Source organism: Dermacentor albipictus, chromosome 1 (assembly GCF_038994185.2).
Source record: "Dermacentor albipictus isolate Rhodes 1998 colony chromosome 1, USDA_Dalb.pri_finalv2, whole genome shotgun sequence".
Classification (NCBI taxonomy): domain Eukaryota; kingdom Metazoa; phylum Arthropoda; class Arachnida; order Ixodida; family Ixodidae; genus Dermacentor; species Dermacentor albipictus.
Window position 1 is genome coordinate 161,123,264 of NC_091821.1, and position 14,945 is coordinate 161,138,208.

At 44.7% G+C, this 14,945-nt stretch overlaps 1 protein-coding gene across 1 annotated transcript in view; it reads right to left on the reverse strand.

The window, feature by feature from the left end:
* Nucleotides 1–5,584: 5,584 nt before the first annotated feature.
* Nucleotides 5,585–14,945, reverse strand: part of LOC135911289 (low-density lipoprotein receptor-related protein 3-like) — a 48,986-nt gene continuing 39,625 nt past the window's right edge. The window contains exon 10 of the mRNA XM_065443488.2: nucleotides 5,585–14,352. Within this exon, the coding sequence (XP_065299560.1) occupies nucleotides 13,968–14,352 (385 nt within the window). The 3' untranslated portion in view covers nucleotides 5,585–13,967. The remainder of the gene's footprint in view (nucleotides 14,353–14,945) is intronic.

Consider the following 14,945-nt stretch of genomic DNA (forward strand, 5'->3'; position numbering starts at 1 on the left):
CCTCTGGTGAATAACCTCGGCATGCTGCTTGTTCTTCCCTCTAAGTAATCGAAAAGAGGAACAAGTTCTGCGTCCTCGCATTGCTGGTGTGAAACAGCCACAGTATCTAGCACGCCTAGAAAAGCCGCGTCATCATTGTCGTGCACAGCAGTCTCAACAGGAGACTGAGAAAGGCAGTCGGCGTCGGCGTGTCGTTTCCCCGATTTGTATACAACAGTGAAGCCGAACTCTTGGAGCCGAAGGCTCCAGCCTGCAAGCCAACCTGCTGGATCTTTTAAATTAGTCAGCCAGCAAAGTGCATGATGATCACTGACAACGGTGAAACTCCGACAATACAAATATGGCCGAAATTTCAGGACGGCCCACACCAGTGCGAGACATTCTTTTTCTGTAGTAGAGTAGTTAGCCTCCGTCCTTGATAGCGTCCTGCTGGCATAAGCAATCACTCTTTCAGCAGCGTCCTGCCGCTGTACAAGCACTGCACCAAAGCCGACATTACTAGCGTCGCTATGAAGAATCCTAGAGGCATCTTCATCAAAGTGTGCGAGCACGGGAGGCATCTGCAGCCGTTGCCATAGGTCATCAAAAGCCCGTTGCTGGTCTTCACCCCACACAAAGGGGACATCTTCTCTGGTAAGATGCGTCAATGGCCATGCGATACGCGAAAATTCCGCGATAAACCGTCGGTAGTAGGCACAAAAGCCCAGAAAACATCGCACTGCCTTTTTATCTGATGGCGTTGGGAAATTAGCGACAGCAGAGATATTACCATGGTCAGGTCGGACGTCTTCACGACTAACAATGTGACCGAGAAATTGAAGTTCTTCAAAACCAAAATGGCACTTTTCAGGTTTCCAAGTTAGACCGGCTGAGCGTATTGCTTCAAAGACCGTCTTTAGTCTCTGTAAGTGTTCCTCGAACGTGACGGAGAAAACAATCACGTTGTCGAGGTACACCAGACAGGTTTGCTATTTGAGGCCTGAGAGTACTGTGTCCATTAGTCGTTGAAACGTTGCCGGCGCAGAACACAAACCGAAGGGGAGCACCTGAAATTCATAAAGTCCGTTGGGCGTCACAAAAGCGGTCTTCTTAGGATCTCTCTCATCAACTTCTATTTGCCAGTAGCCGCTTTTCAAGTCCATCGACGAAAAGTATTGCGCGTTTCGTAGCCTGTACAGGGAATTGTCGATACGCGGTAGCGGATAAACGTCTTTCTTTGTGATCTGGTTGAGTTTTCGATAGTCGACGCAGAAGCGCAGGCTGCCGTCCTTCTTTTTCACCAATACGACAGGCGATGATCAAGGACTCTTAGAGGGCCGAATAACTCCGTCCTCAAGCATGGTCTTCACTTGTGTTTGTATTGCCTCGCGCTCTTTAGGTGCTAGACGATAAGGATTCTGCCGAATTGGTCTGGCGTCGGCTTCGGTGACAATACGGTGCTTAGTGAGCGGCGTCTGGCTAACTCGTGACGTGGATGAGAAGCAGCTCTTAAACTCATCGATGAGCTCAAGAAGGCTGTTGCGTTCCACGGGCGATAAGGTGGGACTGATGTCAACCACAGGGGCAGGCATAACCACGGTGGACGTCACGTGCTCCACTGAGAGGCAGTCCTGTATTGAAGTAAATTCGTCGAAGTAAGCAACAGCCGTGCCTTTAACAATGTGCCGACGTTCCCTGGTAAAATTCGTCAGCAGGAGTTCAGCATGTCCGTCGTGTACGTTAATTACAGCCCTGGTGATGGAAACCCCTTGACTCAGTACCAGTGCGTCGATGTGTTCAGCGACGCCAGTCCCGGTGTTCAAGTTGTCGCAGATTACAGGTACGAGGGAACAGCTTCGTGGCGGAAGCGTGATGTCGTCGTCGGCGATACGTAAGCGGGGTCGCTGGTGTTCCGCGGGGTCGACATCGTCTGAGCTCGTAGAAAATGTGACGACAAGGTCACGGACATTAATCACTGCACCGTACTCTCTCAAGAAATCAATCCCCAATATAAGTTCCTTACAACACTCAAAAAGAATGACGAGGGTGGCGACAAAGGTTGCATCAGCGATTACTATACTGGCTGTGCATTTTTCAATCGGCGTCATCAACTGGCCGCCCGCAGTTCTGATGTTGGGCCCGGTCCACGGCGTCTTCACTTTCTCAGCCTATCGGCCAGCTTTTTACTTATTAGCGAAAAATGCGAATCAGTGTCGACGAGAGCGATCACTTTGTGGCCGTCAAGATCGGCGCTGACGGCGTCGGTTACAGGGGGTGTGGTTGGAGTCGTCGGAGTTGTAGAGTCGTCGATCGTCGGAGATGGGGGCTCTTGGATATCTAGCCGGTTTGCAACCTCACCCCCGGAGGTCGCTGCGTCTAGTTTCCCCAGCGCGGGCTAGGGGACCACATCCGCGCACTGTCTTGAAGCGCGAAATAGACATTAGACAGCTTTTGCTGGGAGCCCCAGTCATTATAACTGGTGACATGCTCAAATTGGTCGAGCCAATCTTGGACATCTTCAAAAGCGTCGCCATGGAAACTTTCTGGTATCTTAGGATTCTGCAGCGTCACCAGCGATGGAGTTGCAGTAGCCATGGCGGAAGTAGGTAGACGCGTTCCAGCAGGGTCCTGTAAAGGGTTGAACTCGGGCGTCAGGCCTAGCAGGCGGCGACTGTACCGGTGAACAGGAGTTTCGACGAAAGAAGGTGATTCCGCTTTCGAGGTATGGCTCCGCGAAGGGGTGCCGAGCATGAGGCAATGCTATCCCGCACCTCCACCAGTGTCGCAGCCTAGTAGGAGACGGGAAAGCCGGTGTAGAGGACATATGAAAGCACTTTATCAGAGCAGTCAACGCGACGTCGTTGTCGTCTGTTTTTCCACTCGTGCGCTACTTCAGCGTCGTTCTCATTGCCTGGCACATACCCGCGGCGACCATATAGGATGTGGCAATATCTATTGCTAAAATATAGAACTTTTTGTGTCATTCTAAGTAGTACAAGAGGTCTTTCTTGAGCTGTAGGAGTACATCTTGTGCTGAGAGGAGCTGTCGGAAGCCAAACATTGTGTCAGGCACGAGTCCAGAGTCTTCAGAGGTATGTGGTGAGGCGATCGTGAACAATGTGTTTGAGAAGCTTTCCAGCGCAGGAAGTTAGGGAAAGGGACCCTAGGTTGCTCATTTGTAGTGGCTTGTTGGGTTTTGGGATCATAATGACTTCTGCATGCTTCCATTCTGCCGGGAGCTCGCCTTTTTCCCAGCAGTTATTCATGTAGTCGAGGTGTCCATTTAGGGCCTTGTCTGGGAGGTTTTGTAGAATCTTGTTGGTCACCGTGTCATTTCCTGGCGATGTGTTACAGGTCAATTTGGCAAGGGCGGCGTGGAGTTCAGGAAGCGGGAAAGGGCTGTCGAGGGTGAGGTTTGGTTCGCCTTCGTACGGTCGGGGACTGGGGACCTTGGGGGCATTGTCTCCGACAAGTTGACGCTTGATTTCTTCCAAAATTTGTTTCTCAGTTCCTGGATGGAAGTGAATGATTTTCTTGAGGTCATGTCTTTGTTGGGGCTTGGTTTTGGTGGTAGCTAGAAGGGCTCGCAGTGTGTGCCAGGTCTTCTTCATGCGGAGTGTGCCTTGAAGTTGGTCGCACAGCTTATACCAGTTCTGACTGCTGAGTTGATATCCGTATTCTTCTGCTTGCTTTGTTATGTGAGCGATCCGTTTCTGCAGTTTGTGGTTAAATTTAATCTTTTTCCACCGCCTCAGTAGTCTTCTGGCGAGAGTCTATGGCCGGCGTGTCCATTGCGAGTTGGATGACTTGAATGTGCTTCTCGGCCATCTTGACCACTTCAGTGAGCTACTCTTGAATATTATCAACGTTTTCTTCTGTACCATGTTCTCGGAAGGCCTTCCAGTCTGTCAGCCTTGCTGTTCCGGTTCTGCTCTGCTTCTGTTCCAGGCGTGACCATGTTCTGCGATCTGCTTGTTCTGCCTCAGTATTCGTGTAGCACTGAATTATACTGCTAGTCATGTGTCCTTGTGCACAGCACACAAAACCGTGCGCTTCGCAAAACCAGACAATGAGAACAGCTTGCGTGCGACGCCTTCAGAAATAGTGCGCAGCGCTGAAAAAAAAATGAAGGTGGGGCCCGTGTCATATGCATAGCGCGATCCTTGAGGTCTGGTATGGGAGAACGCAGGGAAAGTATTTCGCTTGCGGAGGCTAGATGGGGCGAGTGGAGAGAGTGTCTTGCTTGGCAGTGGAGCTTGCCTTCTGAAATCATGGATTTGCGGCACTGAAATATTTATATCTCGGCTATTGAGCCGATTTCAAAAATTTTTACGGCAGAACGCTTCATAGAGGACACGTAACTTCCGGCATATAACGAAAATTTGCTATTGGGCCTGGTGAGGGGCCTTTTGACTTGTTCTCAAGCTTCTTTGTCAGTCTCCAAATTTCTGCTCCATATGTCGGCACCAGTAAAATGCACTGCTTGTACACCTTCCTTTTCAATGATAATGGTAAGCTTCCAGCCAGGAGCTGCCAATGTCTGCTGTAATTGACATTGAATGCAATATATGCCCAGTGGGGTGCATGATTGTAAACATGGAAACAAGATGGTTTTGCGGCCAGCAGAGTCATTACACGGCCACGCATGTGATCAAATTTGAATAAAACAACAAAAATATCTTTCATGTGTGCAACACGTGACCAACACCTGATGCGACAGTCTTTAGATAGTTACCTTCGGTTCCATTTTGATGGAGTTTCGCATCCACTTTCAACTTGGCTCGTCCCAGTCGAGCAGCACGTGGCACACAAACGAGAACAAGGCAATAAAGCGCTGCGAAGTGTGATCGACAAGGCGAGCGAACGCGCTGGCTTGTGGCCTCCAAGATTGCATCAGTGTCGGAGGCCATGCCCAGCTACCAGCCCGCATGGTGCACTGCAGTGAGAGGGAGAAAGGAATGCACAGCCTGGGCATGACCCCCCCCTTCCCCGAGATTTCACTGCACAGATCTCGGAGGCCACAGTCAGCTGCGGCTGCCTGCGCGGCACACTGTAAAGAAAGCAGTGAATTCACCTTCACACCAATGCGCAGCATGGCGCGTCTTGCACAGGCTTGCATGCGACTCCTAAAATGTGCCGGGGAAATCTTGGAGGCCATGGTCAGCTGCGCCTGCCTGTGCAGCACACACTGGAAGTGAATGCACTTTTACACCACCGCGCATCTCGCGCAGCTAAGAAAAGGTCAGGGTAGAAGTGCGACAGTGAGCTGCTTGTGCGCAGTAGCGCAGCTACGCGAGGCGATAAGAAAGACCACTGTTGCTCGACGACGTATTCGACGCGGGAGTTTTGAACTGCCGCGGCAAACGAGTGCTGACCCCCGTGGAATGTGATATACTCGGCGCGCAACGGCCGGGTACTATTTGGTTTGGGAGATGAATCTAGTTCGTTATATCCAACGACAGGACAATTTCACATAGTTAAAATGAGATTTTATATACATGAATATCTATGGGGATTTCAAGGGGAATTCCATTTACTTCGTTATAGCCATTATTTCGTTATAATGAGGTTCGAGTGTACTTGCAAAGAAATTTGGCAAGATGTTTTGTAATGCACACAATATTTTTTTATTATGTATAAAGTATTCTATACATCAACACTCACAACAAAAAATGCAACAAGTGATAAGGAAATCGTGTGAATGGATCCTTTTTGTACACTCTTAAACAAAATTACACCTTTCGTGTCATATCTTGCCACACAACGATAATCGTCATCTGTCTTGTCCACATTTCCTTCCTTTAACGCTGCCAGCCCAGTACTTGCAAGTCACGAACCCCATGCACATTATCAGAATGACAGAGCATTCTCGGCAGGAAAGTAGTGAGCGCAGAGTTTTCAAGAAAGGAAGCGCAAGCAAGGCAGATGACGATTACTGTGTGGCAAATATGCACCCCAAAGAGCGTACATTTGTCTAAGAGTGTAGTTGACAGACATATGGGTACCAACAGACCAACTCTCAGACAATCTTCAAAAACCATTTTAATGACAGGCAGTCTAGTTTCAGGAGAATAGGTTCTATTTTGCGCATACAATGCAAGTTTCCTTTACAATGGGTACATTGCTTATGCGATCTGCACAGCATAGAGTTTCCTACAAAAATTACTAGAGGGAACTTTGGTGCTGCAGTCGTTGTCCTACCATGGGAATGATGGGAAGTACATGGATTTGTCTGATCTTCGTGCTTGTGGATTCAGACGTTCTTGTGACTTTGAATATTACGCTATATAAATCTTATTGTATACTTCAGCGTAATCTATATTCTTCGAAGTGCAGAAGACGCCCGGAACACGTACAATTGCTGTTAATTGCAACAATTGAGCTTGTCCAAGTCGCCAAATCGAAACGCGCCAAGCGTCTCAAGGCACTGGCATGCCCGCGATAAATTCATAAGGGCGTTTCATTCACTTGTCGATACATGCGTCCATGGCCTAATGGTTTCATTATCAGGCTTCTGTGCTAGAGTCCCTGTGTTCGAATCCTGCCGTTGGGCAATTTTAATGGTAATTATTTATTGCGCAATATACTGTTTAAAATGAGTTTACAAAGTCACAAAGCCGTTTGAAGCTAAAGGATGAAGTTTAGGCAAATCCATGTACGTCCCATAATTCCCATGCTGGGACAACTGCTCCCATTGCAGCTCCCGTAGACACTAGCGCCAGAGTTCCCTCTAGTAATTTTTGTAGGAAACTCTATGCTGCACAGAAGGAATGCCACGCACTGCATGGTACAGAGCAGCCACCACACTACATTTCCAAAAATGCAGTGCTGCCACACTGCTATGCTTTTGCTGCGAGTGACTGTACATATTAAATTTTGACTCTTTCAACACACGCCAGCCCTGTAGTTTGTTTAAAAAGGAAAGGCAATAAATGCTTCTCTTTAAATGAAACTACAGTGAATATGTGAACTTTCAGATTAAAGTGTCAATAATGTTTCCAATCATTTACATCCTGTGCATGCATAAATCATGCCCACAAATGGGCTGACTCAGCATAAAGAGACGTTAAGGCACTTGGGAGATTGTATGTTCAAGAGGAGGAGGAGGAGGACATAAAGCCTGAGGAAGGAGCAGCTTGCCATGAGACAATGAGGAAACTAGAACAGAACCAGGTAGCCTTGCTATCATGGCATCACGTACAGACAAGATGAAAGAAATGCTGTGCCACATTCCCCATGGGGGAAAATGCAAGAACATGCGAGGAAGCACCCATGCATTGAATAAACTACACTTGCTTTGACCTGAATGAATGAATGACACTTTCCCATTGAACAATGGAGGAGGGTGAGAACTTGAATGCAACTGCATTAAAAGTTACGCAGTGAATACCCTCCAAGATTATACTGAATACCAGTTTGCAGACCTCTGCCTAATCTACCTTAATACGGTGCACTTAATATATTGAGGCAAACTTCTGATAAGACAGATTGCCAAGGTCCCTTCACATTTGCAGCACAACTTTCACAGCAGTCAGCTGGGTTAATCCTTGAAAATAATTTTATTTTAATTTCACACAAGAAAAGACACCACCAAGTGGGTACGCTGCAAAAAAGAATAGTAAACCACACAAAACCCTGATCACTGACTTCACCTGCTTCATGAAAGATCATATGAGAAAAAGGAGCCTATATTGCAAGCAGAAATGCGCAATTTAGATTACTACAGCAGTCAAGTACAGCAGTAGGCTGTCAAAAAACACCCGTAATTTGTTGTCTTCAATATGTATATAGCAGCAAGTTTCAGATGTCCTGTGCATCCTTGTTCATTTGTTCGAGCAGTTTTTTCCAAGATAGAAGTAAACTGTTTTACACAGAGACAAAAACTGAAAAAAAAAAAATACTTCGCAGCAGTAGTTCCCTTCAGCATTGTCAAGGCATACAGACTCCACCAGCTGCAACCCATCACTAAATCATAGTACTAATATCGAATTGTTTGTGCAATCAGTCATGTGTGCAATAACAGGGACACTTCAAATGGAATATGCTCTCTCTCTAGACAGTGCTCTAACCAATTATGCCCCGCTGTTTCCTAACACTGCACCTTAAGTGGAGTAAATAGTCCCATTTCATTCTCTTAAAGCAGCACAAATTAGTACAGAATCATTGAGCTACTTGAAATGTGTTTTCGTCAGCTCTCGATCGACTATACAGGCTTACGTGCAGGATGCAAAACTTCAAGCTTGTCATTTCAGAAACTGTGCGAGGTCAAAATGAAGACACCAGGAGCGAACATGCCCTCCCGCTCACATTACTATGAATACTCTAGTGCTTTGCAGTGCATTGCATTTGCAGAAAAAGGAGACAGTGCAACTAGCTCTCGCTTTGCCTCATCTTGTGTTAACTACAACGTGCGAGTAAAAAGTCGCCATTTTAAGAGCAACTAAACTATGACTATGCCTTGGCATTGCCAAGGAAACGTGAACTCAAGTAGCTTCTACTGGCTCCGAACTATTGCACACAGATACTGAGTTTTCTCACGAATTATTACAGCCTTCTCACTTATAACAATGTAATGCCTGTAATAATGCAGTTACAATTTCTGCACAGATGTGTTTGCAGATGTCATGAGAAAACACGTGTGATGATGACAGGCAGATGACATTGTATACACAAATACATTCTGGCAGGCATCTGTGTTACTGGTTAAGGCTTTTTGTAGCTTCTACAATGTAAAAGGGAACTACTGAGATGCAGTATGTTATTCATGCTGCAGAATCTCGCACACAAGTGAAAAAAAGCAATGAGGTGTAGGCACAGATAACTGCCAAGTGACATTATACTAGGGACTTTCCGAAAGCAAGTTTCGTCATTTACTTTCACACGGAAACATTATTGCTCCCCCCCAAAATACACCATCGCATCATGAACTATACACCTTGCACTATTTTTCCACATAGTTACCACCGACAGCGAGACATTTGTCATAGCATGCAATTAGCTCGAAGAAACCACTCTGGTGAAACTCTGTGCCCTACGATGCAAGGAATTGTCGCATAGCCTGCCCCACCTCAGCATTGTTCTGGAAGTGACGTCCCGAGAGCGTGGCTTTCGATGCAGGGAACAGGGGTGCTATCTCGTATGCGTTCAAAAAGCCGATGTTCGGTTTCGTTGCAAGCGATTGGCTTATATTGACCTAGACCGTGATATCGGCACGGCTGGGACAATCGCGTGAGGCAAAACTGAATGTTGGCTTTTCAAATGCAGACAAGATAGTGGCCCAGGTGCCCATTCATATAGGATATCAGTACGCACTTCCATTGGCAATCACATTGTCAGCACATGTCCATCTGCCACCGCGATTTGGACTCGAATAACCTCGGGCATGCCGGTCTGCTGCTACTCTCTCTTCTTCAACACTCTGTGCATGCATCATTCCTCTTCCACTGATGCTCCTTCCATCGTTGAACCAGCAACAACCGTGAATGCTTATGGCGGTTGTTTCACCTGGTGCATTGTCTTTAAAAAAAAACATGACACAACTTACTTTCGGAACGTCCCTCGTATATCACTATAGGCACAGTGCAGAGAGAAAAGAAACAATAGTAGTACTGCTACTAGATCAATTTCAAATGCTATTAAAAATGCCTTATCTTGCAATAGATTTGTAGTACTCTGTTATGACAAAATGTAACTTGGCCTACCTTCCAAAAACAGTTTGGAGGGAATACTACCACAAATTGACCCCTCATCACATTCATGGTGATCGCTGATAAAGATGCATCAAAATATACATCCTTTAATTCTTTGACTGCACTATGCTATATCAAAGGCCAAATGCAATGAAGTTCACTGTAGTTTGATCAGTTATATATGTGTAGTGCATTGAAGAAGTTTTGGAAAAGCTGTAGGACTGGTAATTATATAATTTTAAAAGCTTTCTTTAAACAGCACCTAAGCAGACAACGCATGCAGCTGGTAGCTAATGTGTATGATGCAAGTACCAGCCTGTTGCCTCCGAGACTGTGCAGTGTGCCACAGGCAGCCTTGGGTGCCATGTAATGCTGAGATGTCGTGCATTCTCGGTTGTGCACCACTTCTGGCAAGTGGTAATGGTGGCATTTCCTTCAGCGTCGATATAAAAAATGCTTATTTTTGCAGGGTCTTTCGACGCATCCACTCGTATTTTAAACTCAAAATTGAGCATCGAGGCTGCTTTTTATGTTCACTATCTGAAACTAAAAATTTCAGTGCAGTTTCGTTCCACTTAAAGCTTTTTCATTCTGTGCCAAAATGTTGTTCAAACTGTTTATGTGTATGCAGTTGATCTTGTGACTGACCTACACAAGTACACAATGCCTACGGTGCACTTGCAGTTGTTCAACTTTATAGTGTATATTCTCATGTTAGCGCAGCACCACGTTTCTTAAATTTGAGTAAATTTTTAGGGTGCAGTCTTTACACAAGTGAAAAGTAAATAAATGCATTTCTGCTGAAAAACTGGACGTTTTTGCTGCTGTACGCAACAACCTCAGGAAGTTTTTTTTTTTTGTAGCTTCGTTTGCTACTTCACTTGTTCTCATTGGCATGCAACCGTGGAGCTAGAACAGCTGAATTCTGGTTCACTGGTAGCATGCTGTTCAAAGGTGAAGCCACCCTCAGGTGTGGCCTCAGATGCCTTGCCATACATTATCTTGCACGGTCAATAAACTACCAAGGTTTTTACACAAAATGCGAATGGAATGTTACAAACATTAGTGCCCATGTATGTTTCAGGAAGTGCGGGAGCAACAACAAAGGTATTAAGTATGAAGCTTGGAAAGTCTGCGCAATGTGCAAGCACCCAGGGCAGCACACAGTGGCAGGCGCTGTCTACAAAAAGCAGTGGTGTATACTGCACCACTGGTGTATGCAGAGGGCGAAAGTGTGATCGGATTAGTCGAAGAGATATGAATTTTGAGATGACACCACTGCTTGATCAGCTAACTTCCCACTGACAACTGCAGAGGCATCCCATATGCCTCTTCCACAGTGCCGATGCCCAAGGACATAGCACAGTATGGGTGAATGACAAGCCTGCCTAGAAAAGACAGGTGCAGACAATGCACAAATAATTTTCTAAATAATTTTTTCCTTAAATATTTACATACAAATTTAGCGGTACGGCATCTACACAAGAGTATGTGGTACTGTATATCTCCTTTAGGCCCAGAGTCTCCAATTATCTAGGCCAAGATAACTAAAAATCATAAGCACTAGTGGAGGTATTGATGTTTAACCATGTCACATATTCGTAAGGACGCTCCTGCTCACAAATTTATTACCGTGCACTAAGTGTGTCGGAGGAGAGTTGCAGGATAGACACCTGTATATTTGCTGCGACACAAGTACATTCAACGAAGTGCATTCTCTTCATTGTTTCCGACAACAGTGATTTGTAATGGACAAATTTTTTAAAAGGCATGTCGTTTCCCACACACAAGAGCATGCAAAACAGTTTACACTGCTGCCGCATTTCAATTATATTTTAGTTTGGATGGCGAGTCCATATATTTGAATGTGTGTGTGAGTGCATATGCAAGCGAGGGGGGGGGGGGGCAGTCCCAGTGAGATTTTGTATCCTCAATCACTTTTACTACTGCATGTATTTAATGACATTGCAGGTGCAAAAAATACATTAAGACTGCGCTTTCAACAGGAAATTGATGCCTGAAGGGGATACCTACCTTGCGCAGCCTTGCACCAAACTTTAATAAAGAGAACTGGTTTCAGGCAGGCAAAATCAGGAACTTTATATTTACTATCATGAGAAAACATCAACTCAAAAACTGCCCCAATCATAAAGACAAACTTCTTCGCTAGGTCAACATAGCATAACTTTGGGTCATTATGTTTGGCTTGCGAGAAGCTAATGGTATGGCAGGATGGGAGATGCTATGGTATGGTGATTTAAAGATTCTGTGAAAACTAAATGCCATAAGCTTTAAAAGTCACATTTTCGTTTAGCTACATACATTGCTACAAAAATATATTGTGGATTAGTTGTGCCAATTTGCTTTCTATCATTCTATGCCTAGTATAAAGAGTGCTTTTTTTTTAAAGCTATACAGAGTTTTTATAAATCGCCCATGGCAGATAGCACAATTCCAATCCATGAACTGAATCACTTGAAGAGACGAAGATTGCTTCCATGAAAAATCAAAATCCATAACAGACAAACAAAATTTCACGAATGAAGTTTTTGGCTAATCAGATTACAGCACTTATTGCAATTCATTAATTGCAGCCTGCGAGTATGCAAGGAATGACTTGGAATGAATTCTCAGAATGGCATGGATTTCGAGATGTAGGCAGCCATACTTGTGGTTAAAATGCACTGTTGTACAACTTACCTTATTTAAAACAGCACCGCTTTATGCATTGAACAGAAAAGTTACGGGAATGCCAATGTATTTCATTGCACATATTGCAAATACATATTACGGAACTGGTGTCATCTTGAGAATTAGTTTCAAATGAATATGTTTCGTGAACTCACCAGCTACAATTCGTAAAATGCAATATGAGCCATAAAGGTAAAAACTTAATTCGATCACTTTTGTTAATTAGTTGATTGTACATTTCAATTTCTTGTGCAAGTAATGTCCACCTCTTCTAATCCATTTCTAGGATTAGAATTGTGCTATCTGCCATAGGTGATTAGAAAAATATCTCATATAGGTAGTACTCCACTTTCTTTTCTTGCACCATTCCAGACCATTGACAAGAGTTTCTAAGCTGACAAAATTTTCATGCAGCTAAGAACAGCTAAAGCAGTATGCCAGAAGGGCATACTGGCTGAACAAGTATTTTCGCTGGCAGTGCCACAACTTTAAATGTTTGCTTGAATTGCATGCAGGAGTATAAAACAAAACAAATCAAGTGGCAATAAAAGCCTGATTACATTATTGACTTACACCAATCTTCAATTTTAGTTTGGTGCACATCATGACATTGCAGCCAAAGTATGGACATAAATGTGCATTACATTTTTTTTCAGATAGTCCACCTAGTAAGACTTGATCAAAGCAAAGACTGTTGAAGGAAGAAAGCAGGGTGGTACATGATCCGCAATGATAAGGACTAAATGCTCTGCCAGAAGGAACATGAAAGTTTTTAAAGTAAGTGGGAAGGCTGTTAACAATGATACAATTCTGTACAGACCCTTTCTATCCTTATACAACAACCTATACAAATTGCAACTATACATATATATATCTGTGTACATAACAAGACTGAACTTGTGTCTATGCGGCTCACATCAACAGGCAAAAAGCGGGAACTGCAACTTGTGATCCCAAGTTTAAAAACATGAAAGTATTTAAAACTGACCCTGGGAAAACCTTAAAGCAGTACAATATCCAAGCACTGACTTTAGACTTGTCCATGGACTTGCTTATATTCACAAAGTTATTGTAAACTTTAACTAGTAACATCACATCCTGGAAACTGAACACTATCAGTCTTAGTGATAACATCGTGCTGTGCCCAGGTTTAGTGTCATTTTAGGTGGAGCACACCAAGTCCTAAAGGTGAGTAGTAACATCACAGTGGAACCGCTTTCGGTATCATTCACAAGACAAAATTGACCTTTTGCACAATATGTTAGCCATGTACCACAAAATTATAAGTGGTACACTCAGCAGTTAGCTTTAAAATGGTGAATCTAGAATGTGGTTTGCTTGGCTGGTTAATAAGCTGCTGGCAAAACAGATGAATGAACCAATGACAAAAAGTAAATGATGGTGCATGTGACACTCTTTGCAGACAAAACATGTCAACTGAACGGTATATGCCATTAAAGTTACCAGCTACCACACAGATTCTCCTGCAAGTAAAGACAGGCATCTGAGAAGTGCTCATTAGTCATATAGCCACTGCTGAGCAATGCCATGTGGACATCCCAGAGCTCATATGAGGCACCAGCACATGTACGAACTACGTTCGGTGACTCATGTGGTACAGTGGGGGTCATCCTCAATCAATGGCCGTGTGTCATCACAGCTGACCACTGTGTCTGTGGCCACTACAGGCAGGGCCATTCGGCTAGTCCCTTCGGACAGCACAGATGTTGTCGAGACTTTCCGCCTGGATGTTGTAGCTGTGTGGACACCCAGGACAAGGCTGTTGTCACCATGAACTGTGGTGGCCAGCACTTCCTCTGATGATCCTGTCTCGTGAGATGTGACTGAAGGTGTAGGAGGAGACGGAGGGCGCCGGCGATGGCGCCGCAGGCGCCGTGTGCGACGCTGTGTGCCTCGCGTGCACAAATTTCCCAAGTCATTCTGTGCACCTCCAGGCCCATACACTATCACACCATCTGGTGGGACATGGTACCTACAACAAAAGGACTACATTTCAATCTTTGAATAAGAACATACAATTACAATTGCCTGCACTGTGCTGCGCCTCAGCTGTGAGAGCAGAAAACAGGAGGACCAGAATAATGCATCTTTCTGTACCAGGATACTGCATCATAAAAAAAAAGAAATAAAAGAAAAGAAAAGAAAGAAAGGGCCCAGACCAAGCTCATTAACTGTTTTAGTGTCACCACATACAAGCATGGCATTGAAAACAAGTCCCATGTGGTCACGGATGTATGTGTATGGTGGTGACCAAACCATTTGAAAATGTGCCTTTTTGGAATGAAGCACTGCCTAGCACTGCTCTTGAGGTGCTGCAACCTTTCCAGACTTCTAAAAAATTTCTTGCTGTTCTGTCATCCCTCGGCTCCCACCAGAACGGACTTTTCGCTTCGCTCTATGGCAGCTACTACCGTGGTAGTTCAGGAGTATTCCCACTCTACCTAGCATACTGCTGTGTGCTAAGAGACGTTTTTTGCTGCAAGTTAAAACACACACAAAAGGAAGACACATAACACGTGTTGTCTTTATGTGTCTTCCTTTTGTTTGTGTTTTAACTTGCAGCAA